Source organism: Carassius auratus, chromosome 32 (assembly GCF_003368295.1).
Source record: "Carassius auratus strain Wakin chromosome 32, ASM336829v1, whole genome shotgun sequence".
Taxonomy (NCBI): Eukaryota; Metazoa; Chordata; class Actinopteri; order Cypriniformes; family Cyprinidae; genus Carassius; species Carassius auratus.
In genome coordinates, this window is record NC_039274.1 from 30,985,246 (window position 1) to 31,012,281 (window position 27,036).

Consider the following 27,036-nt stretch of genomic DNA (forward strand, 5'->3'; position numbering starts at 1 on the left):
TCCTTGGAATCTGCTAGGCTTCACTGTTGACGATTTGTATAGGTCTCTATTTCACTTTTTTTATTTTTTTATAAATAAATACATTAGCTTAAAATGGAAGTAATAATAACTTGTTTTAATACCCACACTGGGTGTTTCTGAATACTGACATCTTGTGGTATTTATGGAGGAATCGTAGTTCATAGTAAATGTTCACGAAGGAGAGACGAGCACCTCTTGTGTGAAGCAAAGAAAAGACTTATGTATTTCATCTATGACAAAGTGTGTAGTTGCTTTTGTGTTGCACTGATTAAGAATATATTCAAATAGATTTTAGAATAACATTTCGTTTTAGTGGTATATGGAATAATTATTATGATTTTGGCTTCTAGGTAGGATCGAGCTGCGCTGTCATATGGAATGTCATGCAATGTAAATGAAAATTGTGACATTTAACATTAAGAATAAATCTGCACAGGATAGCAGATAAGCCCTACATAGTGTGTACAGTATACAGATCTAGGAATTGAGAACCCTCAGCCCTGCACATTTTATAAAAAAAGCCAGTTAAGGTCACATCTGATCTAAAACACCTTACATGCACAATGTATGGTGCCAGGGAACCTGGGGTGAAACCAGTGGCGTAGCAAGCTTTTCAAAAGTGTGGGGGATGGATGTGGTTTGTTTATAAACAATAAAAAAAAGATGAATACAATGATAGAGGGGTACAAAATGCAGGGCTTAAAGTTCTCCGGCACCGTGCCGGATTTCCGGCTTGCAGCCTTTGGCTGGAAAAAAAAATTATCCTACATTTAAAAAAAAATCAGAAAAGGGGAGAGAAAAAAACACGCCCACACAAAGCTTTTTCTCTGGTGGTATAAAAAAAGTAACAATTTACTGTTTTTAAACATTAAAATAATATACACTTTTCTTTCATAATTCTACAACAGGTACGCAAACAATGTCATCATTTCTCACTTTTTTCTCCTCAACATGTAACATTACAATCAAACACAACAGGTAAGTATCCACAAAAGTATTCAGCTAATCAACAAACAATGCTCAAAATATCAAAATTAGTTGCACTGGCAATGAACCCATAAATACACTGCTTAACAATGGCAGTTTGTCCCCCTCCTCATCAATTCCCTGCTTCATCATCACAGTTATGTTATACATTGCATGGCCACATAACGTTACATAGCCGAATTAAGATAGCTGCTGAACAATATCCCAATAAAAGCAATTAGCATTAGTCTAAAAAACTAAATATAATACAGACACACTCGACAAGTCAACAAAACGATAACAGAACATCTTCCCAAACTCTTCCCGCCTAAGTTCCCGCCTCCTCAGCACGAGCTGACCAATAACACCCCAAGAGAGGCGGGACTTAAGGCAGAACAGCCAATCATCAGCCAGTCACACTCAAAGCAGGTGTCATGAGAGGGAGGGGGGAGGAGGCAGCCGCAGCGAGCGCAGACACAGAGCGGCCAGAGAAACGGAGGAGCGACTGTAGTAAGGCGTTTGTGCAAAACTGCGGAAAAATTACAGAAAATGTGTGGGTGTTGAACCCTCTCACCGGGAAAAGTGTGGGTGTTAAAACACCCACATCCCCCACGGGTGCGACGCCCCTGGGTGAAACCTACTCTCCTAGACAACTGTTTAAAATATTAAAATTGTATAGTATGTGTACAGTGCAACTGCAAAGAGCCTTTTTACATTTTAGATAGTTGCGATACTGACCAGGACCGCATGGAGATGCCAAAGTAGGGGCCTATGTCGCTAGGCCTATGTCATATTTTAATATTAGAAGATATCAGACCTACAGAAAGAAAATAAAAATCGATGCCTTTAAATTATTACACATTACAACCACCAGATGGCGGTATAGGATATGAAAACGCTCATTTGTTTGTACCGTCTCACAGGTCCTTATTCTCCTCACAATAAATAATTACACGACAGCTGGGGCCTGTACCATGAAGCTGGATTAGTTGGCTAGCCAGGTAAGTTTCAGTTTAGTTTGCACCAATCCTGGGTTTTAGGTACCATGTAAGTGGTTTGGCTTTTTGCTGCATTCATTGCCATAGTAACTTACACTCCACGGCTAATCTGCTCCGGGGCAGGTTATGTTCTGGGTTAGAGATCTCAAACTGAAGTTGGACCAATCAGATGTGAGAAAAGTGTCTGACACAAAGTCACTCCAGTTTATCTTGCTCCAAATTAAATGTCACTAATGTTCAAAAAAAAAAAAAAAGAAGCCTGGCTTTAATGATAATTACTCAGTCATTTTATGATTTATATAATTATTGTGGTTCATATTATTTTTATTTATCTTTTACACACAAGCAATTTTAGTTAAACAGTTATTATAAATCGTTTATTTTAAATAAATATAAATGTTTACCGATCATGTGATATAAATAAGCTGTAGTATCAAAAGATTGCACTATTTAAAAAAAATAAAAAATCTGACCTTACATGTTCTAGTCTCTACCACTATATATTTTCAAATGTATGAACTAAGTTAACAAGTTTCACTTGTGACTTCACTGATAGAGCAAGATTATTTATTTTATTTGTCCTTTTGAATTTGTCATATTCTTCAGTCTCTTAACCTTTAGCAAAACCTTTAACCTTTAGTTTCGAATCTCGCTGGGTCTCTCGCGAGAAGTAAATCTTGCTTTTTGTTGCAAGGCTCGTGATTGGCTGTTCGCCAGTGATGTCACACATTCATGTGCACGTGCTCCACAAACTCAGGATCAAAGCCTGAATTGACAAAGAAAGTTGATGAACAGAATCATGGTACCAACAGAGCTGGATTGGACAGGTTTGGTTTTGTCAACTCAAAACTATTCCTGTAACTCTGAATTTGTTCAGCTACCATCATGGTACAGGCCCCTGAAAATAAGAAGGATTTATGGTGATATTTTGGCAACACAAAGAATGCTTAAATGGATGAAAGAGGTAGATCCTTCTGCTTTCAATTAGTACAATGAAATGAACTTGATTGTCACACCTATCGTTAACCCTTCATTAGATATCACACATCACATAGCAGCAGCACCAGTCTGTGAATGAGGATACATTGAACTGTTTTCCTGCAGGGCAAACTGAAGGCAAAAGAAGTGGTCACTGTTGGCTTTGAGAACATGCCATAATCTCATACTTGTCCACTAAGTTTTTTTGTTTGATTGTTTGTTTTTTTGTAATAACTATGTTACAAGAAGTGTCACTATTTCAATTGTCTTTCATTGGAATATGTTTACAAATAAAGCCATGTAAAGCCTCATATACGTTGTATTATTATTTCTGCAATTTTCCCCCTTCCTGGTTCTGTTTTTTTTTTTTTTCAACTATTTTATTGCTTGAGGAAGCATATTACTTTATATGCACATACTGATGATTATCAGATGTTTTACTGGCAAAATGTTGTATTTCATCATTTTATTTTCATGTTCAAACTGTAGACTAAAAAAATACTGCTTTGTAAAAAAAAAAAAAAAACTGTTCTTGAGGTACAGTATTTTGGAGTTTTAATTTTATGTGCATATAATTTTAAATAACCAACCTTTGGTTAGAAAAACAACTTATTTGCTTAGTTAAAATGCACAACTTCAACATCAACTTGATTTATTTAAAAAGCACTTTTAAGACCATGATGTGGAAACCAAAAAATATAAGAATAAAATCAAGCATTATACATTATAAACATATGCAATAACAACAACAATGAACAAATTACGAAACATTTTTAAATTATAATGAAAACAAATGAGTGTTAATGCACTCTGAAATACAGTAAGTGTAGGAGAAGATTTTACAGACAGAGGAAGGTCATGCCAAAGCCTTGGAGCAGCAACAGAAAAGGACCGATCAACTTTGCATTTTAAAGGAGATCGAGGAACCAATCAGATGTAGCTAGTTAATTGATCATTTGAACGCAAAGACCTATTGGATTGATGCAAACTGATTAAATCGGAAATATACTCTGGTGCTAAACCATGCAAAGTTTTCAAAACATATAATTGCACTTCATAATGAATCCTGTATCGTATAGGAAGCCAGTGTAATTTAATAAGCACATGAGTCATATGCTTTCTCTTCTTGGCACCAGTTAAAAGCCTAGCCACTGAATCCCGAACAAGCTGCAGGCTGTAGAGAGAGAGAGAGAGAGAGAGAGAGGCCTGACTCACACCCAGATACAGTGCATTACAATAACGCAACTTCTTGAGTTAGTTTAACCATAGGTTAACCAAGTGTTTTTATTTTTTTAGAGTGGATACATACATGCATATCATTTTATTCTGAGACAGTGCAGTTTATATGTCTAAAATCCTCTAAAAGCTGTTGATAAAAGACATCGAATGTTCTATGTTTAATATTTAATGCACTACACATGTGCAAGAATGTCTGTACAGTGTGCATACAAAAACATTTTATACTACAGTTGAGCAAACATCACTAGTCTCGGTGACGTCACCGCGTATAGTAAACCCCGGAATCTGTCAAGTCATTCTGACTTGCTCACAGCAAAACCAGGATTTCTTATTGTTTTTCAAGACAAATGAACGTTTCACTCCTCATGGAAGTGACATTCAAATATTTATGCCACAAGCTGTTTAGAACTTGCATTTATCGCATTTATTGAACTATTACTGCTGATTCTATTTATTTGTAGGGTGCAGTGGTAGGCGGGGTTATTGGACCTCATAATTCCATGATTGGATCGTTGTGTTCATTGAAGGCGGGGCTACGTGACAGAGTTCATATACGGCGGTGATGACTCGTCGCTGCTGCTCGTCTGACTGTCAGTGAAACAGGAGCATTTAGAGAAAACGTTAGTCCAGTACAAGAGACACAATGGTTATCGTAATTGAGGATAAGGTAGGAGCATTATGCCAATCTTTTAGATGCTACCTTAACTTTGTAAAACTCTTTTTATTTAATTTTGTTTGACTTATGATGTCTATTAAAAATCTTATTTTAGTAAGATAATAACCTCAATAAAAAACAATTTTATGTAACGTTAGATAAAAATATTTTTTGCTTGAGAAACAGGTGTGGTCGGAAATGTTTACGCACAATAACATGTTGTGGTTTCTACTACAAAACCCCAAGCAGAGTAACGTACAGTTATGTAGAGTAGGGAAGTAGACGTTCTCATTTACTTTTTAAACAGGACATAAAACCTATGATGTAATACATGGTTGTTATTTAGAAAGTGATCGCGTGTGTAAACATCTCAACTGTCGTGGGATATCTTACTCTAATCGGTTCTTTCCAAGAGTTAATTTCTTTATTTCGTCACATAACACGTCATAACGTCGTCTCTGTCTCTGTCACGGTGTATTACTTTAAATGCTCTGAAACATTTCAGTAAAGACACATATACGTTACTGTAGACTGTTTATTATGAGGTTAGGATAATAAGTGTTTTTTTAAATAATTTGTTTATTTCAGCCGTATTTCACCTCGCATAAAATTTAAATCTAAATGTTTTTTTTTTTAATCATTGCAAGTCAGTGAAAGCCATCTTGTGAGTCTTTTGTTGCATTCGCACGGGATAATCGAAGCCTGTGATTTTACTTGAATTTGGGGACTTATCTTCCGTATAGAATACCCGGATGTGAAGGCTTTGCGTGTCCAGATGGATAAAAAAAAAGATATTAATATAGTTTCTTGCGAAGTGTCATTTACATTTCACCAGGTTAAAATAATATCTCAAGCTTAATGCTTGATTTATTTGTAATACATTAACCTCAAAACCTTTTCTCTGGTGTGCAAATTGTATGGTGTAGCGATATGATGACAGCACCCAAAATACTATCAAACACTCTAACACAGGTTCATTCTTCATGAAAGACGGATGAAAACAACCTCCGAAATGATTAAAAATGACTGGAGGTCACCAGGTAATAGTAATCCCGTGCGAATAGGGCTTTTGACACGCCGCTCAGATCGATTCAGTCCGTTTCATGAACGAATTTACCAGACCCGTTTGAGTGTTTTGGTTCTAGACATACAAAATTTTAGTATCAAACATTAATATGCATGCAATTCAAATATGATTTGCATTAAAATGATTTATGACACAAAGTTGTAAAGAAGTTTAAACAAATTTGAATTGAAAATACAAATACATGTACACATTTTTGTATCATCAGCATTAAAATGTTAAATTAGATATTGATTAACAATGAAGTAGTAAGTGTTTGGGTCGCTTCAGTGAGATTTCAAGAAAAGGATATGAGCTGTATTTCTAAGTAGACTTACATCTCAAACTGAAAGCAACCTTTTCTCTGTACCCATTTCTCTATTAGCTTCCGGTTACTGTAATTATAACTGTTTTTATGAATACAGATGCATCTCAATAAATTAGAATGTTGTGGAAAAGTTAATTTATTTCAGTAATTAAACTCAAACTGAAACTTGTGTATCAAATACTGTATATTCAGTGCACACAGGCTGAAGTTTAAGTCTTTGGTTCTTTTAAATGTGATGATTTTGGCTCAAATTTAACAAAACCCCACCAATTCACTATCTCAACAAATCAGAATATGGTGACATGCCAATCAGCTAATCAACTCAAAATACCTGTAAAGGTTTCATGAGCCTTCAAAATGGTCTCTCAGTTTGGTTCACTGGGCTACACAATCACTGGGAAGACTGCTGATCTGACAATTGTCCAGAAGAAAATCATTGACACCCTTCACAAGGAGGGTAAGACACAAAACATCCATTGCCAAGGAAGCTGGCTGTTCACAGAGTGCTGTATCCAAGCATGTTAACAGAAAGTTGAGTGGAAGGAAAAAGTGTGGAAGAAAAGATGCACAACTAACTGAGAGAACCGCAGAGTTCCATAGAGTCTGGAGGAAGGGTGGAGAAGCTCATAGCACAAGTTGCCTGAAGTCCAGTGTTAAGTTTCCACAGTCTGTGATGATTTGGGGTGCAATGTCATCTGCTGGTGTTGGTCCATTGTGTTTTTTGAAAACCAAAGTCACTGCACCCATTTACCAAGAAGTTTTGGAGCACTTCATGCTTCCTTCTGCTGACTAGTGGTCGACTGATATTGTTGTTTTTTTTTGACAGAAGATGCTGATATCTTGGAAAGCAGTGGGCCGATAGCTGATATAAAGCCGATATGTTATATATACCGTATTTTTCGGACTATAAGTCGCACCTGAGTATAAGTCGAGTATAAGTTAAGTCTTTGAGAATGGGTGGTGCATCAGACCAGGGGCTCATCTCCTGTTTCCAAAATGCATAACAAACTGCTTGAGAAAGCTGTAAACGAGTTCCACATTGCACAAGGTGCAAACAACCTTATTCCCGTTTCACACATAATCCGTCTGCAGTGTGTATGCATTGCGTATTTTTTTATGCACCCATGTTTACGGATTCCAGCATTCACGCACGTGGTTGCTGTCCGTCAGTGTGTTCCAGGAGCGGTGCGTCTGCAGCAGTGCAGCGATCGTTTACGTACCGAGTAGCGGACTGCAAACGCGTCCTGTGTGAAAGCACAATGAGTATGAGTCCGTGCTGCTTCTGCACCATATACGAAATGCATACGGACTGCATACGCACTGCAGATGGATTATGTGTGAAACAGGCATGCGTCTTGACGAGGTTTCCATTGGGAAGCTTCTTAAAACAAAAATAATAATTCCCTGAAGCAAACCCGGCGGGCGGCATCAGCTGCATCCATGTTAGCACGTCACGTTTGATGTGGTAATTTCACAGTAGGCATACACACAGGTTTAAAGACTCGTTCTCGCCCCCTACAGATTCGGCTAGGTATACATCCACGCTAAATTATCAAGGTGAAAGTCATCATAGCTCACGTATAGACCCAGCTCCCAACCCAACTTTGAGAATAGATTAACGGCGATATTTTTTTTTATTGCCCGATAACAGTCTCCCGTTAATGCAGCACGTTAACGCCGATAACGGCCCACCATTAATTTATATATTTGAAATCATTTGACAATGGATTAAAACCTGTATAAAATAAACATACTTTAGATGATAAAGTATTTTTCACAAATAAATAAATATTAAATAAAAATATATTTAAAAAGGAAGTAAACATCAGGAATCATATTTCTCCAAATTATAGCCAAGGTAACACTCTTTTTACATACAGTACACAGTGAAAATGACATGAATATGACAGTGGGCGAATGCATACAGCACAGCATAATTTGAAATAATGTTTAAAGGTTGAAGCATTCAATTCACACTGACTTAGACTGGCCAGCAAACTCACCAGACCTGAACCCCATAGAGAATCTCTGGGGTATTGTCAAGAGGAAGATGAGAAACAAGAGACCAAAAAATGCAGATGAGCTGAAGGCCACTGACAAAGAAACCTGGGCTTCCATTCCACCTCAGCAGCGCCACAAACTGATCACCTCCATGCCACGCCGAATTGAGGCAGTAATTAAAGCAAAAGGAGCCCCTACCATGTATTGAGTCCAGTACAGTAAATGAACATACTTTCCAGAAGGCCAACAATTCACTAAAACTGTTTTTTTTTTTATTCTAATTTGTTGAGATTTTGGGGTTTTTGTTAAATGTGAGCCCAAATCATCACGATTAAATGAACCAACTATTTCAGTCTGTGTGCATTGAATTTATTTGATACACAAGTTACAAAATTTGAGTTGAATTACTGACATAAATGAACTTTTCCACTACATTCTTATTTACTGAGATGCACCTGTATCTGAATGTCCCAATCACCCTGCTTAAAAACCACTCCTCATCGTCCATTTCAGTAAACCTCAACAGGTTAAAGAATATGATATGTCAGTTTGGAAACGTAATCAACTTTCCCTCCCTCTCTCTGCAGAATGCCTTCGACAATGCTCTGAAAAATGCTGGGAGCAAGTTAGTGGTGGTGGACTTCACAGCCACATGGTGCGGGCCCTGCCAGAACATCGCTCCATTCTATAAAGTGAGCATCCGGGATTCAGAGTGACATCTGGAGCTGTCATGTTTATTCTATAGAGGCCTCCGGAATCACAGGGAGTGGCTCTGTTGTTGTGCTGTGTTGTCGGGGCAACCATCAGGGAAGCTTCCTTAAGAATTAAAGCTAGAATCATTTACAGAATATAAATGAGAAGCAGTGCTGATAAAGAAAGAAGAGAGGGATAAAAGACAAAAGAGTGCTGATTTATTCCTTAAAGTAAATATCTATTTTGAGATTTCGGTGTAGTTGAGAACTAACCAAATGAACCCTCAGCCACATACAGTCAAACTTTCAACATTTCACACATTATCACAGTTTATTCGCTATAGTTTAGAACTGTGGTTTTCAACCTGTGTGCCACGAAACGACAGTAATTGTTGTTTCAGCTGCTGTGACAAGAATGTTTGTATTCGTAAAATACAAAAATGAGCATTGCATGAACAAACTAATTTACACTGGCTCAACAAAGTATCTTTATTGAGTAGAATTAAAAATCTAGTGTTTAGAAAATTACTGCATCAAGTTGTCTTACTTTTTTAAAAAAGTATTCTCAACAATTTATTTTTTACAGTGCAATTACTATTAAAAGAAATAATAATATTGATAATATATACATAAAAATGTCTAAGACGAGAATAACATAACAATTTCATATAATTAAAATAAAAATAAAAAAATATTAAACTGTAACTATGCTTCCACTATTCGAGCTCGCTGATTGGTTTAAGAATAAACCGCCAATTTATCTTAGATATTTTTATTTTATCTTAGATATTTATTTTTGCTGCATATGCTACAGAACAACAGCAGTTGTGCTAAGCGGTGCCAGCCCGAGTTATTTTTTGTTCAATCCCAGTTTATTCAACAAAGACAGTAACAATCTAGCTTCTGATTAGTCAGTTATTAACCTAACAACAACGAGGTGAGTAAATTATTTTGCAGTGGGCCGCGATGTGTTTGGTTGTGTGGGCCGTGAGTTGAAAAATGTTGGGAAACCACTGGTTTAGAAAATGGCGTGTGGTTGGTTGGTGGTTAAAGTAATGCCAAATGTCAAAATATATCATTTCCATATCTAAAATACATATTTTACAGTCACTGTTATGCACATCAATCATAAACACAGCTTAAAAGCTTCCGACCAGTGAAATCATGTAAATAACACAAATAAATATATGGAACATATTTATATTTATATTTATATGGAATTTATATATATCGTTTTTTCAAGTTTGTAGGTATTCAGGTGCAGAAACTGAATAATCAAATGTTTAAATAGCATTGCATAGTCTTCACTGTATAACGTGAATATATATTAGTTCTTGTTCAAACAAAACATTAATTCAGTCAAGAGCAGTGAAAGATTTTCTTCTGTGGGCCCTAATCATCACCACCTTTCCCCCCCACAAGCGATGGTCTTGGGTAGAACGCAAAATATTTCAATACAAGCATTTCAAATGTATTTTTTGGAACATTTCAATTTCATGAAATCAACATTTCAACATTTCATAGGAGTCAGGAGTCAGATTGGATTGATCACAGGTTGAGAGGATAGACAGCTGACGGACCATACTGGAGGATTTGCTGCTCAACAGATCCTGAGCTCATTGACAAATATCTGCTCTCCCTTTTCACAGAGCGCGCATTATTGCAAAATCTCTCATCCCTAGTTGCAATATTAGAATGATTAGGGAGCGGGTGGGACTGGACACAAAAATCACTATAGCATCCGGTAATGGTCAAAAAATCAGCTAGAGTGGGATTAAGAAAACAGACCCTTGCAGGGCTCTAATACAAAAGCAAACACAATGATTGGCCACTGTAGAAAGCAAAAGCCGAATCCTGGACAATTTGGGCGATTTAGACATTTCTTGGTCCTATAAGGAGGACATGTCCAGGAAGAAGAGGACGTTTGGTCACCGTAGCTTAAGCAAAACAAATTTTGGTAACTTTTTTTTTTATCAACTTAGTGGTACTCAACTGTGTGACAAATTTTTGGATATAAGCCTAATATGTCAGTTTATTTTGCTATCCTCACTTACATGAATGAATTATAGTGTCCTGCACCCACTAAATTATATCTGGTGTCTGAATAGTTTTTGGTTTGACTGTATGTAACCTACAGTACATAAAAATCATTAACCGGTTGTTTACTTCTACTTTCACTCGGTACACATAAATTTGTATCTGATTTAGACGATAAAAGAAAGCATAGGCAAATTTAACGAATGAGACAGAATGAATGAAATCTGAAGTTCAAAGGAAGTGCTTTGATTGCAACCTCTGCTTTTTCCTACCCCCCTCTACAGGCGCTGTCTGAAAAAGAAGAGAACAAAAATGTCGTGTTTCTAAAGGTGGATGTGGATGATGCACAGGTTAGTCACCTGGTGTCTTTTTTCCCCTTATGAATGCACTTGAAAGCCTACAGACTTCTGAGCCAAATGAACAGAACACCCTTTTGACATAGATTCACCATCTGGGTTTTACTTTCATTTGAATACTGGCCTCCCTATCTCCCTCCCATCAACAAGCATTTCTGTAATATAATGTATTCAGATACTCACAGACAGCCTTACCTTTTGTAAGCGACCCAAACCCATTAGAACATCCCAGCACCCCCGGTGGCTGTTGTCCCGATCGGCTTGCTGATAGTGTGTTATTTGATTCACTGGATTGCGCTCAGAAAGGATATTGGCGGTCATTCACAGTTTTATCAGAGGTTGATCGAGACGGTGCCAGAATGGGACAGTTCTGGTGGTTGCCCATGTTGTTATGGTTACAAGCACTAGCTTTTATTACAATACTGTGTTGCAAAGCAGATGGGAGGCAGGCCGTGTGCGCGTTTGAAAGCTGAATTCTTGATACACGTTTGCGATTTGTTAAAATGTCATGCTTTTTGCTTGACATTTAAATCACAAGCTAAGAATGACAAATGTGAGCAGAGCGTTTGAAGGTTCTGATAACAGTGCACATATCCAGCAGACCTTATTGGGACTGAATTCAAGAATGGTGCAAAACATAATTTAAGATGAAATGAATATGAAACAGATGATTTTTCTAACCGAATCAGGGATATGTTTTTATTTTTAATTTTGACAGCCTTCGAGCCTGTCATAGACGTAACTTCAGCCCTCTCTTACAAAAGAGCTCAGACTGAGCAAAAAGAAAAGACAGCAAAATGAAAGATGCTTACACGTGATAAACCTAGTCAGACATGATGACCGCTTCGTTTTCTCTTATCTAGGATGTGGCATCTTTCTGTGACATCAAATGTATGCCAACATTCCATTTCTACAAGGATGGAAAGAAGGTAAAGCATCACATTTGGAGGTTTTCTGTCCTATTTTTTGTGATCTTCTGAGGAACTATTTTTTTTATTAGCTGTTTTTGGCAGTTTAAACTGTTGTGCTGTAACCGATTCAACAATTGTTTTTCAGATTGATGAATTTTCTGGATCAAATCAGTCTAAGCTGGAGGAGAAGCTCAATCTGCATAAAACTGAAGAAAAGCACACAAACCAACCACTGTAATAACTAATTAGTTATTAAGAAGTTAGAGTCAAATACAGAAACATTGTTCTCAACCTCTAACTCTAACTCACTCTAATTTTATCTGCTACATTTATATCCCATTTTATTTTAGCCTACATGCAGAAACAAAACATTTTGTTACTTTTTTTGGGCCTATATAATGGCTCTCTAATGTATTTTATGTTTGTATGAAATAAAACCTTTAAAGGAAATGAAAAGTTGACTTTTACAAAATTCTTGTATTGTACAATTTGTTCAGGTCAAATGTTTAATAGTCATATGAGACAGGCAAGTATAACAAACTGGAGTTTAATTGAAAATTCTTCAAAATTAAAAGTGGGAATGAGAATTACAGTTGGTTCTCATATAGTAGTGTTATCTAAAACATGAAAATAATAGTTTATATACATGTACACTGGACAATCACATCATTTTTACACATCATACAAGTTCATGTATATAGCAGCAGCATATATTTAATACTGTTTAATTTTCTACATGAAAAAAATACAGCTTTATTTTACAAAACCACTTGGAGCTTTCTGAGAGAAAGAGAAAATGTTTTTCCAACACATTCAGACTCGAATCCTTGTGGTGTGGCACATTAAAAATGAAAGTATGCAGATCTTCTTTTTCTGAAAGACAATAATTAATAATCCAAGATCAGCTGAAGACCATTAAATATCCTTTTTGATCCAAATATTACCACCATAACTAAATACAATTCAAAAACATTTATGATCGTACTTTCTTGAGGCATTGGTGCATTTGGTGCAGTTCAGACTGATGGACCATGAAAATGTAACTAAGTTCATTTAATTCTTAAATTGACCAAGTGTCCAGTAAATCTCCTAATTGTGAATCACTCTAACTGGTTACGATAGCTGCAGCATGCAATTATCTGAGGGGATGTGGATATCGAGCTGACTAGCTGGAAATGCTTTCAGTAAAACTGTCAGATCGATAGTACTTTACTGAGAGACTGTATTTGCTCAATAAAATCATGACACTGGTACTGAATCAGTAAATAAATAAAAAATTAGGGAAGAAGCTAATTACTTAAAAGAATGAATCGCAATAGAAACAGCAGCAGTATCTATTTCCTATCCTTATGCCAACTCAGAGATTGGATTGAAACAAACTGTAGAGCCCTGGGAAATATACTGTGGTTTACTGGGAAGTTTACTGTAATAGATATGCTATCATGAAACTAAGCATGTCTTATAATTTCACATTCATACACCGCAGAGTTTAGAGAAGGCTTTTTCTCGTCTGTATTTCTCAATAGTTTCACTACTCTTTTACAATCAACAGCAATCTCCCAACTGGGTAATTTATTGTTTTATTTTGTAATACGCTGACAATCTGTTGAGGACTGTGGTTCATCAAATTATTTAATGTGATGTATGCACATGCATAAGGTAATATGAACATGTCAAATATACCTAGTTTGTGTGTGGCTTACCTGGAGCAGTCATATCCTCCCCATCCTTGACTGCAGTGACATCTGTTGGGTCGGATACATCGGCCTCCATTCAAACAGGGCATGGAACACACAGCTAAGAACACACATAAAAAGCAACCAATCATTCACCACTAATTCAGTGCATATTTAGAGAAACTACATTCTTTCTTTAACACATACATTCACACAGTCTGTTCTGGAGCACAACCAGAAGGGTTCTTAAAGGGGAACATTTATCCCCTTGTAATTTCAGAGGAATCAAGCATTTCCAGGATTCCTCTTTGCCCTACAGACCTTTGTCCTGACAGACACATCGTATGAATCAACACTGGTCGAGACTGATAAAACACAAAGAATCTGAACACAACTGAAGAATGCAAACCAGTTAGGTGATCAGTAAAACCTGCAGACCAAACACTGCAGGTAACATACAGTACATCAAGTTGCCTAGTCCTGCTACTAAACATAATTTAAGTAATACATTTTCTTGACGAATATCACAAGTCATCATTCACAAACACACAATCTTACCAGTATGGCAGCGTGTGCCTGTCCATCCTGTTGGACATTCACACTGGTATGGAGCTACACAGCGTCCTCCATTGAGACATGGTAGGATGCAGATCGCTGCAGGAAAAAGCAGAATGAGACAAAATGTTGCTTAAACCTCTTGGTCTCCTATTTCCCAAACATTCATGCATGTATGACATTCACACCACATCCAACAGTTCTGGAAGCTACAGAGAAATGCAGCTTTGTGTGTGGGGTGATTGTTAATGAGTAATAATTGTAATGCATGATTTTACTGATTCATGAAATGTTGCCTTAAGTAATAGACTGCTTTCATTTGGAAATACTAATAACCTCTGTTTGTGAGTGCTGCTGTTGCATCACACATGTCTGTAAGTGAACTTACGCTCCTCGCAAAATCGGCCCATCCAGCCATCTGGACAGGAGCAAGTGTTTGGTCTCTGGCACACACCTCCATTCTGACACTGGAGCCAACAGACAGCTGTACAAACACACAAAACATGATTGGTGCAGTGATGACACTGACAGAATCACAACAAATAGCAGTACAATCAGTGTCCTAACAGAATTCTAAATTACATGCAGCATTCAAAGAAGAACCAGATGTTAGACGTTAAAACCAGTGTAAAATTAGACTTAAAATTAGAGTTTCCACAAGCACACAAACCAGACAAGCCAACGAAAAAGCGAACTGAAAGAGTCTTGCAATGTAATATACAGTTATAGCATGCAAAAAAACAAAAAAAAACAAATCATGCATTGTTGAAAAGAGTGGCATCCACACCAAAGCCCATCTCTATAATCTCTGTGGGACAATACTGTTGTTCAATAGATATTATAAAACAAATTCTGGTCCTGAATTGGTCAATATAACATTCTAGCAATGCTAAAATATGCAATACATCTTTGACATTAAGTTTCTGTTAGCTACATATCGCTGCATAGCACCCTGTTAATGTTTACTTGTATAAACTATATATTTATTATATATAATTAATTACATAATTAAAAGGATTATTGTTAATTATTGAAATTAATAATACTATTATACTTTATGAGGAGATAGAGGCAATACTAGAATTTAAGGCAAAGTCGTATTCCTTATACAACCATTCAAATTTTTGGGGGTATGATAAAAAAAAAAAAACATACACATATATACAAATATTAAGAAGCACAACCTTTTACAAAACTGATACGTTCAGTTGATAAGATGTTTTTTGAGCACCAAACTTAAATCTTCGGACTGATTTCTGAAGGATCATGGACACTAAATGGCTGATATAAATGTAAAATGAAAATACCCAAATATTTCAACAGCATTACTGTATTTTGAAACAAAATAGAAGCAGCTCTATAAGCAAAATACTTTTTTTCAATAGAATTAAAAAATCTTACCGACCCCAAACTTTTGATAGGTAGCATAGGTCAACACCTTCAATATTATATGTTTACAATATTGTACAGAAAGGACATGGAACTTGGAGTTTTGTGTAAAGTTTAATTACGCTCTTGACACCAAAATGTGCACATTTGGCTAGTCAATCTATATCCATTAACTAGCAGTGTGGCCGAACACCATTGTCTAAAGTGCTCAGTGATTGTGTTTACATGTGTAGATGTGCAAGACCAGTCAAAATGAGTCACAAGATGCAAAGAAAAAGGCTGAAGTGAGAACTCCAAGTGTGATTTAAGGGTGGTTCCTTCAGCTACCTTTGCAGGTAGGGAGTGGGGTCCAAGTGCCATTCTCCAAGCACACACTCCTGCTAGAACCCTCCATGGTGTAGCCTGCATAACATGAGTACACCACCACATCTCCAAACTGGAACACTGCCCCACAGACTACACCATTTGCCATGTGCATTGGTGGGCCACAGGACACCCCTGTGTGTAATTAAAATGGACCGTACCAGTAAATTAGAGAGGAAGATTCTCAGCATGGCTGAGCAGTCCAGTGAAGAACTAAAGAGAGCTTTTGGGGCATTTCAAGTTTTGTTTTGAAATGGCATTTTCATGCGCTCTCATTTTAATCTAAGTTAATTTTTTTTTCACATAAATTTTGTGTAACAGGAAGCCTAAATAGTGTTGGGAACATACAAACAAAACAGGAGATGGTGCACGAGAAATGCACATTTGAGAAATTATATCATCGTATCTTTCCATATCTGAAAATAGTGATGTTACAAGCAGTGAGTAAAATTCAGCAGGTGTCTCACAGAGAGAAAAGTGAATATATACACACACTGACAGGATCAGATAAAAAAAAACAACAACATACATTTAGAACTACACATATCATACTGCAGAGCTATCATGCAAAATGCCCAAGGAACAAAATATCACAAATTATACAACACAACAAATGAGCATTAAGAGAGCAGGCTTCTAATATTTTGAATGATAACGTGCAGAAGTAACATGGACAGAGGAAAATACAAGTGATTTCCAACAAAATAAACCAACACAGATAGTATATTATAAAGATACCATGCAATAAGAAAAGGAGCACTAATTGTGATGCTGCAGCCTAAATGAGGAACAAAAGATATTGGTCAAACTCACTCCTCAAGCTACTGTAATCTGCAGCTGTGCTTGAGTCAGAACGATTCAATGTATTGCAAATGCATAGACTAAAATTCCAGAGTGTCTTAACCTACTACAACTTAACAATTTCCACTTTACCAAAAAAAAAAAAAAAAAAAAAAAAAAAAAAAAAAAAGGGGAAGTCAATTTGCTTTCTGTTTTGTTTATGCAAGTTATTCATAATGTACATGGTTTAGCAGAACCACACAGGATGCATGGGATAGAGAAGTGAAGAAGAGAGAAGCTAAAATGCGATTTGAAGTATGACCCAAAGACAAAGAAAATGTATTTTAGATATTCACTCTGTACTGATGATGATGAAGACGCTGAAAACTATTTGAAAATAATAAGTAATAAATTCTCCTGACATTTTGGTGAAAAATGCCTTTGGGGCTGTAAAATCATATATTAGCATGAATATTTATTTGTATTTTTTATCATCTAAAGCCACTGAAAAATACAAGGTGGAAATAACGAATGTTTGTACTCACTCTCACACACTGATCTGATGGGGGTCCAGCTCTGATCACTCCTGCAAGTTAAGAGGGCGATACTTTTTCCCCGGTTACCTTTCACCCGCTGACCTTTAGGACAACTGACTGATACCGACTGGCCTACCATGAAAACCATCTGAGTAGCGTTGACACTGCCTTCAGTCCAGCCAGGAGGAGGGGGGCATGATTTGGCTGTGGGGGGATAAGATTGGGGTCATGGACGGTATCTTCAAGCAAATTTATCTGATATCGTAAATGGCTTTGCTGACTTACAACTACAATGAAGTAACAAGTTCTTAGAAATCTGACGTTAAGCTTATGTGTTCCTTGTTGGGAAAACAGGTATTCTGCAATGCTCTCACTGATAAGGCCTAACAAAAGTCTTTTACCAATTTGGTTGTGGAATTTCTTATCCAAAAATGTCTGTTGTGCAAAATCTTGCAAAGTTTGAGGGAATGTCTGTTTTTGAAAGACATGTGTGTGGCACTAAAAACATCAATAAGTCAATGAACAAACAGTGTATTGCAAAAACCATAGTGCTTGACATACGTATACAGACAGGGAAAGGTGAACTCCAGGAGCCGTTTCCCACACACATGATGAGAGACTCTCCCTGCAGTGTGTAGCCTTTGTTACAGTGAAATTCAACAGCACGTCTGCTGGACAGGTTGTGCTCCTGCACTTTACCATCCAGCAAGTCTATTATCCTCTCACAGCCACCTGGAACTGAGAGTTTGTGTGTATGTACATTTGTGAAAAGGAGAAGAAAATAAAAAAGGTTAAATAGAGGAACACTGAAAGACTTTGAATTTATTCTGTGTTACTTAAAGGCTAAAGAGTGACTGTTTATTTATTCTTACATTCACATGATGGTGTAGGTAAGCTCCATTTTCCATCTGCTTGACAAGTGAGGTTCTGTGAACCAACCAAACTCAGCCCTGGATGACACATATAACTCACAAAACTTTGGTATGTCTGACCACTGGACAGAGTAACCGCATGGGGAACCACAGGTGGAGCACCACATGACACAGCTAAAAATAAGAGACAAAAGATGAGTTTAGAGATCAAGCAGGATGATAATAATATTAATAACAATTCATTAATTTTCTTACTACATTAGCATGATCTGCATTGTGAAAAGTCTTACCGGCACACACTGGCTGAGTTCCACCCCAGGTTTTATCACCTTGACATGTCTGAACAGAATCACCCTAGATGACAAGAAATAAGAATGCATCATTCATTCTCTTGGTTTCCTCTTATTCATCTTAATTAGAAACACATTTATTGGGGCAATGGTTTGGGGGGAATATGCTATTAGTTTATATTTCTTCCCTTTCATGCTGTTTCTTTGCAAAATATCTTTAGCTTCGTTGACAATGAACTAATTTGTTTTAACTACTGTACATAATTTCTAAATCCTGTGATGAACTAGCCATTTCTTCAGGGTTTTCCCTGCTTATGACCCGAGACACTGGGATAGGCTCTAGCATCCCTGCGACCTTACATAGGACAAAAAATGGATGGATAAAAATAATGTACCTGTAGTTCAAATCCTGGTAGACAACTATAGTTAATAATATCTCCATAATTGTAGCTCTTGCCCTCAACCAAGCCATTGAGAATGGGGAGAGGTTTCTCACAAATAACAGGCACACAAGACTTGGAAGAGAAAGGTGGAGACCATTTGCCAGAGACCTGGATCAAATAAAAGGGAAATAACATATTAATAATAAAAAATTGTCACGAAATGAAGCAAGGAATGTCCACACAAAACAATCATCTTGACATATCACTTACTGAACATTCGGATAATCCAGGTCCCTCAAGATAGTACCCTGGTCTACAGGAGATTTTGACTGTGCTCCCTACAGCTGTGAGCTGCTTGCTTGCGATGACTACATGGGTGAGGTTTGCAGGCAGGCTGCAGGGTGAAGGTCGACATCTGACGCTGTGTTTGGACCAGGTGCCATCACTTTGACAGATTATTGAATCAGTCTTTGTTGCTAATTCAAAACCTTCTTTACACCTGTGTCAAGTGGAAACATTCAGCTCTTGTTATTTGTTTAAATGTTATTTATACAATTCAGTTATTTATGTTTATGTTATGTCCGATTACCTGTACTGAGCTTTGCGGCCATAGGTTAACACCACTCCAGCAGTCTCTGCATTTGGGATAAGAGGAGGAACTCCACAAGAAATGGGTTCACAGTTCAGGTTTGGCTCTCCCCATCTGCCCAACCTTCCACAGGACAGATGGGGGGAACCTTTTAAATTATACCCTGGCCTACACCGGTAAGTGACAGTGTCAATGGAGTAGGAAGCTCTGCCTTGTACGACAGCATTAGGCACAGCTGGAGGAGGGCTGGAACATCTCCCTCGGGTGCAGATGGGTACTCCTGGACTCCACACTCCACCCTTGTCGCATATTGCCTCTGTGGGGCCAAGAGTTTTATAGCCTTCATTACATCGGAACCAGATGCTTGTACCACAGGTGTGGTCTCGGCCGAGAATAGCACCGTACTTCAGAACTGGGGGACTGCAAACACAAGGTCGGCATTCTGGAACTTGCCCCAGCCAGACACCCTCGGCAGCACATCGCAAAACTGAACTGCCAACAACTTCATAGCCTGGGAAACAAATGTACTCCACAACATCATCAAAATTAAAGCTTGATCCATTCAGGTAACCATGGCTAATATCCTCAGGTGGGTCACATGTGACTATGTCACACCGTGGAGGAGGGTCATCCCATAGTCCGTCAGCTCTGCATATTAGTGTAGGATTTCCTGTCAAGATGTATCCAATGTCACAAGCATACCTAACCATACTGTTGTAACCATAATCTGTGCCTGTTACTCTGCCATTTTCGATTACGGGTGGTTGACCACAGTTGGCTGGGAGGCACTTTGGAGGAGCCTCACTCCAACTTCCATTGGCTAAACAAACACTGGTTGGTGTTCCCTGTAAGAGGAAGCCAAGATTGCAGCTGAACAACAACCTCTTTCCAAATGTATAGTCGTCTCCTTTTACTAAAACATTCTTTGATACAACAGGGCGCCCACAGGAGACTGCTCTACACAATGGAGCTTTGCTATCCCATTTCCCATCAACCTGGCAAGTTCTAGTTTCAACACCCTCAAGGACAAACCCATTATGGCACTCGTAGTGAATAAGTGCCTTGAAATGAAAGGATTTTCCAATCACCTCACCATTTGCAATGCCGCCAGGGTTACCACAAGAGATGGGCAAACAGCGAGGAGCGTCATCACTCCACTGCTTCCCAGAAATGCACTGTCGGATGGTCTGTCTATTAAGCTCGTAACCCTCCTCGCAACTGTACTCCGCAAGGCTGCCAAGTGCGCTATCTGTTAAAATAACTGATCCATATTCAGGGCTGGGTGGAGTCTCACATTGTACCGGAACACACACAGGGGCAGTTCCATTCCATGTGCCATATTCTTGGCACATCAACACAATGTCTCCATTAATTTCATACCCAGCATGACAATGATATTGAACCAGGGAACCATGTAAAAAGCTGTTTTCTACTGGTAAATGTTGGCTTGTAAGAGCATCGTCTTCTGCTGACTGTTCTCTGACCTTTGAGTAGTCACCAAAATCAATATGCGGAGGCAGGCCACAGTCAGCAGGAATACATTTGGGCTCAGAGCTTGACCAGCCATGTTCTTCACAGGTGAGATGATTATTACCAACTAGTAGGAAACCTGGGAAGCAGCTATAGAAGATAGTAACCCCAAATTTGCGGTCCCGTCCCTCTACAAAGCCATTCTCAATTGGTTTTGGAGGAGAACAGTAGATCTGCACACAAGTAGGAGCCTCCTGCTGCCACTGTCCATTCTCCAAACAGGTAAGGGTTTCTGGGCCTTGTAGGTGGTATCCCCTGTGGCAGGAATATGTAACGGATTGGCTAAACTGAAGCCTGGTGTACCTAACATAGCCATTGACAATCTCCTTGGGCGCAACACACTTAACAGGGTGACATACAGGTACAATTCCTATCCACTGTCCACTTTGACCACAAAGCACAGTGCTGTTACCTGCTAAATCATACCCTGCCTTACAGCTATAGACAGCAGTACTAAGATACATTAGTCCTTGAACATCCACAATTCCATTTGGTATGTCCTCAGGCTGTGGGCATTCAATAGGAATGCATTCGGGATAAGGTTTACTCCAGTACCCATCTGCCTGGCAGCGAACAGCAGCTTCCTTCTGAAGTGTGAAGCCAACCATGCATGAGAAGGTTACCACGCTACCAAAGTACCAAAGTGCTTTGGATGGGTCACCAAAGGCAACCTCAGGGGGAGGTCCACAAAAGACTTGTTTGCAGACAGGAAAAGAGTCATTCCACTCCTGGGATGGGGTACAACGAAGAGTTCGTGCACCATGGAGAACATAACCTTCCTCACAAGAAAGCTCCACAATGGCTGAGTTAGAATCTAATCTATGCAGTACAAGGTGATTCTCCTCTAAAGGTGGTTCGGGGCACTGAACTGGGGAACAACGTGGGGTTACACTCTTGTCCCAATTTCCAAACTTCAAACAAATCCATACAGAATCTCCTATGAGTTCATATCCCTCGTTGCAGGCAAATTCCACCTTGCTGCCGACTTCAAATGTGGAGCCATGATAACGGCCATTTTTGATATCAGGTGGGGTAGGGCAGGTGAGGAGGATACAAACAGGAGGATTGTTGTTTGACCACTGCTTATTGGCCATGCATATACGTTCAGGCTTTCCGGTTAGGTGATAACCATCATTGCAAGCATAGGTCACTCTACTGCTATACACATAACCGTTCTTTCTCCTTCGGCCCTATGGGGGAAAAAGTATCATACATATGTAATTATGGATTAAATAAATGATTTAGAAATACATTTAATTGGCTCAAAATGTGCTAACAGGCAAAATTAGAAATAAACTAAAAATGAAATCAGTTTGGTACCAATATATAATGCATTACAGGGAGACGGTACTGTATTTACCTGGATAAAACCATTTGCCAAGCGAGGTGGGCTGGGACAAGAAATAGGCTGGCATATGGGCAAGACACCTCCCCACTCACCGTTGGCTTTACAAATTCTCCTCTTCTCTCCGCGAATAAAATATCCTTTGTCACAGCTGTACGCAATCACTGCTCCAAAACTATAATTGTCCCCACTTACATAGCCCTTCTTAATACTGTCTGGCTTTGAGCATCTGACAGGCATACAGCCAATATCCAAAGGCAAGGGTGTCCACTCTCCCCCTATCATGCACCTCAGGGTTCCTGTTGTGTTGAGAACAAATCCCTCCTCACACTTGTAGCTGACCTCTGTGTTGCTTAAATACTTTGGTTTGTTGATGGAGTCCAGAATGGCGTGAGGTAAATCCGGGGGACGCTGGCAGAAGTCGGCAATGCAGTGAGGAATGCCAAATCCATCTGGTGGTGCCCAAACACCTTGGGCATTGCAGAACAGTTTTGTATTGTTACCAGCAGTGTAGCCATCATCGCAGAAGTAGATAGCAGTGTCCCCAAAAAGCTGGTGTCCAGTGACAGGTAACGCATGGTCAACTTGGGGTGGTGGTCCACAAGACCGAGGCACACACTGGGCAGAATAATGAGTCCAGTTGCCACTTGGGAGGCATTCTTGAGTGTCTACACCAAGAAGGGTGTATCTACAATAAGACAATATTTTACAAATCAATCATGTCATTACTAGAGTGACCGAAAAAGATATTTAATAGGGCATCACACAAATGGATCAAATCCGTTGGCAACAAAAAAAAAATGCATATATGAAATTAATTACCCCTCTTTGCAAACATAGGTGATCATGTTACCCAGTGTAAAGTTGTCACCCTTAATCACAGCATCCTTCAAAGGAGGAGGTTTGCCACAGTCCACTCTGGCACAGATAGGGGGAGGAGATGCCCACTCTCCTGATGACTCACACTTCAGTTCCATGGCACCCTGCAAACTTTACACACAAAAAAAGAAAACAAAAAGAAAAGGGAAAGTCAATGCATTCTCAGACATTTAAATGTCTTAAAATCAACCATACCATTCAGAATATTTTTTTTATTTTTTATAGCAGGGGTTGCCAACGTAAGGCACACATGCCAATATTGGTCCCCTGTCCTATACTGCGCTTGCTAAAATTTTCATAAAGTCATAAAGGGATAAAGATGTATCATACTTTACCTGTATCCTTCTATGCAGGTATACGTTAGCGTGGAGAGGTAAACTTTCCCGTTGAGGGTATATTCAGCATAATCAACCAATGGGGGCTCACCACAGGTAACAGGCTGGCAAACATGGGGCTCTCTGCTCCACTTCAAATCCGTTTGACACTGGCTTTCTATTGGCTCCTGAGGGACATACCCTTTCTCACAACTGCAGCAGAGCAGAAAATGCAAAGAATATCTGCATACCAACCCACAAAAATATTGTACTTTCTCATTATGCTATTAAACAGAAATAGTCTCTCCCATATTAAAATTGATCTATTAAAGTTAGCTATACAATACCTCTAGAAACTGACTCTACATCTAACAGTGACAGTGATACCTGAAAGTCACCTTGCTTCCGTATGTGAAGTTTGACCCTTTCATGATTCCATATTCAGGGAGAGTAGGATGTGCACAGGAAAGGGCTGTTGGGGGTAATCATTAGAAACAGCTAATGTTCAGTGTTTTCAGTAAAATGCAGACTTCAGACAGTAATTGTTGTCATTACTGCATTAAAAGGGGTCATGAACCACCTTTTTTATTATTTTGTAATGTTCTCTTTGAGGTCCACTAATAATGTTATCAAGTTTTACATCAAAAACATCATAATATAAAAGTAATAGGCTATTTTCTGTCCTGTTTTGACTGCCCTCATGGGAATGCTCTATTTGAATAGGTGTGGCTGGAGTAAATGGCCACTGCTATGATTGGCTAGCAGTTGTGTATGTTTGACAGCCTACATCCTTCCCAGATGGACGCTCCTATTATTAGGTTACAAGTGCATAAATACTCAATAGCATTATAATACTATTAGTATTATGGTGCATAGTATATATATCTATTGATCTGTAATAACAAAGCAATATATTTCTCAGTTCATGACCCCTTTAAATTATCTTATGTTAGTAAAACAAACAATGCATTTGTAGTGTGGGACTCCTCCAAAACAAAATACATGTAACTTTGATTGACATACAGCAATGTGAGATGAGTTGACAAGATATAAAAGCCCAATAAAAGCTGCTGGCTGATGTTCAGGATAATGTTCAGTTTGCTGGTATTATAAAATACTAAATTGTTCTATTAACATGGACTCAAAAAAGCTGAACAATTGTTTATGAGGTACCTATATATAAACACTCAGGAATCTCTAGAATCAGGTCAGTTTCCCACTGAAATTGAGAAACAATGTATGTGTGTTGTGTATGAGTGGATTACATTTACATTTACATAGAACCATTTGGATCCCAAGACAAGCTCTAATTAGTTTGTTACTATTACCAATAACATTCAGCATATTTCCATTATATTTCCATTAGCATTAGCTTGGCTTTTTTAATTTTAGTGAAGAATAAAACATGAGTTATGTTTAAGCAATTGTCATTTGTGCTTGCATTGTTTTGTTATTTGCTATTCAACTGTTCAAACGTTTGGGATCAGTATGATTTTATGTTTTATGTTAATGTTTTATTCTGCTCAGCAAGGCTCCATTTACTTGATAAAAATGCATTAAAACAGTCATGTTGGGAAATATTATTGCAATTTAAAAGAACTGTTTTCTTATTTAATACATTTTACAATGCAACCTATTTTCTGAACTTTCAGCAGCCATTACTCCAGTCTTCAGTGTCACATGATCCTTCAGAAATCATTCCAATATGCTGATTTGGTGCTCATGAAACATTTCTTATTGTTATCAATGTTGAAAAAATTGTGCTGCTTTTTATTCTTGTGGAAACTGTGATGATATATATATATATATATATATATATATATATATATATATATATTTTTTTTTTTTTCTATTTTAATGGTAGCTACCTATCTGAATAAAATACATTTCTTTAAAAACAAATCTTACTAACCCCAAAAGCTGAATGGTAGTTTATAGGTGCTTATCAGCTTATCGCTATAATAGCACTGCCAGCTCATCTACTGAGAAGGATACAGCCATTTCTTTTTTCAAGTAACATGTGCAGTCGTTTAAAGCAAGTGTGAATTTGTGTGAAAAATTATACTGAGGTGGCTGCTGCTGACCAATCAGTGACCTGCAGTGCTTACACATCACATTTTAGTATCGGCATGGCTCGCTTGGAACCTCAACACAGGTGCTCCTAAAAAAATACTTGGTACTAGGTACTGTACACAGTGGGAAAACCCCACAAAAGTGAGCCGTACCATGCAGTGGAAAAGCACTATATGTAAACAATTATAGCCCTGCCTTTGCAGTATGGGAAATATCCCTTCCAAATTCCTTCTTCTGTGCAGGATAGATGAGGTGAGCCAATCAACTCAACATAGCCTTCCTCACAAGAAAAGACCACCTCACTGCCCATGATGAAATTACTGCCCTCACGGTGCCCAAACTCAGGAACACCTGGATCTTTACATTTTACTGGCTCTAGTTAGAGTAAAGAAAAACTAAAATAATTGTCTTCAGTTAATAATAAACATGTAACCGTGTGGGCTTGAAACGCAATCATCTGTTGTATCTGTGGAAACTTTAAATATCCAATTTATGAGGATATTTAAGCGTTACCTGTGCAGTTTCTTCCATCTCCACTGTAAGGGGGTATGCAGGTGCATATATGAGAGCCATCAGTGTTTTGGCAACTAGCATGTTCATCACATTCAGAGCCCAGAGAACATTCATCCACATCTGTAATATGAGCACGAACCAACACAAAAACAAAGGACAAACAATGTGTAAAATGATATTCCAGGTGCACCTGTGTACAGTGATATTTGATCATTCCGGTATAGACCTATTGTCTATTCAACCCCTCTTTCAGGTTCTTTCCCTGATTTGTTGTGTATCTCTTACCCAAACATGCAGGTGGGATGCCAATCCATTTACCATTGATGGTACATAACATCTTTTTCTCCCCTAGCAGGTAGAACCCTGGTTTACATTGATAAAGCACTGTGCTCCCAGCATAGAAGTCCTCTCCATGATACTGTCCATGCTCCAGGTCAGGTGGAGGACCACATTCCACACCTACAGATAAAGAGAAAGGCCCTGGTACAGATTAATGATGGTCCTGGGTAATGAAAGTGAAAGTGAAAGTGAAGTGACATTCAGCCAAGTATGGTGACCCATACTCAGAATTTGTGCTCTGCATTTAACCCATCCGAAATGCACACACACAGAGCAGTGAACACACACACACACACTGTGAGCACACACCCGGAGCAGTGGGCAGCCATTTACGCTGCGGCGCCCGGGGAGCAGTTGGGGGTTCG

At 38.4% G+C, this 27,036-nt stretch overlaps 2 protein-coding genes across 4 annotated transcripts in view; one reads left to right on the forward strand and one right to left on the reverse strand.

Annotated features, from left to right (window-relative positions):
- The first annotated feature begins 4,727 nt into the window (after positions 1-4,727).
- LOC113052117 (thioredoxin) lies at positions 4,728-12,691 on the forward strand. The gene is made up of 5 exons (XM_026216460.1): positions 4,728-4,869; positions 8,837-8,941; positions 11,263-11,328; positions 12,198-12,263; positions 12,391-12,691. The coding sequence occupies exons 1-5, from the start codon at positions 4,846-4,848 to the stop codon at positions 12,481-12,483; spliced, it is 354 nt and encodes a 117-aa protein (XP_026072245.1). The 5' UTR covers positions 4,728-4,845; the 3' UTR covers positions 12,484-12,691.
- An 85-nt stretch (positions 12,692-12,776) lies between these two features.
- The window catches only part of LOC113052116 (sushi, von Willebrand factor type A, EGF and pentraxin domain-containing protein 1-like), a 53,278-nt gene continuing 39,018 nt past the window's right edge, over positions 12,777-27,036 (reverse strand). For 2 of the 3 annotated variants that reach the window (XM_026216456.1, XM_026216458.1), the window contains 18 exons: positions 26,618-26,791; positions 26,333-26,452; positions 24,134-24,218; positions 23,768-23,959; positions 23,376-23,543; positions 22,569-23,241; positions 19,679-22,398; positions 19,360-19,588; positions 19,102-19,257; positions 18,707-18,770; positions 18,417-18,590; positions 18,106-18,282; positions 17,554-17,748; positions 16,193-16,363; positions 14,865-14,960; positions 14,480-14,575; positions 13,949-14,042; positions 12,777-13,118 (listed from right to left, as the gene is read on the reverse strand). In XM_026216456.1, coding sequence (XP_026072241.1) covers positions 13,088-13,118; positions 13,949-14,042; positions 14,480-14,575; positions 14,865-14,960; positions 16,193-16,363; positions 17,554-17,748; positions 18,106-18,282; positions 18,417-18,590; positions 18,707-18,770; positions 19,102-19,257; positions 19,360-19,588; positions 19,679-22,398; positions 22,569-23,241; positions 23,376-23,543; positions 23,768-23,959; positions 24,134-24,218; positions 26,333-26,452; positions 26,618-26,791 — 5,615 coding nt within the window. In that variant the 3' untranslated portion in view covers positions 12,777-13,087. The remainder of the gene's footprint in view (positions 13,119-13,948; positions 14,043-14,479; positions 14,576-14,864; positions 14,961-16,192; positions 16,364-17,553; positions 17,749-18,105; positions 18,283-18,416; positions 18,591-18,706; positions 18,771-19,101; positions 19,258-19,359; positions 19,589-19,678; positions 22,399-22,568; positions 23,242-23,375; positions 23,544-23,767; positions 23,960-24,133; positions 24,219-26,332; positions 26,453-26,617; positions 26,792-27,036) is intronic. The other variant, XM_026216457.1, reaches the window with a different exon arrangement.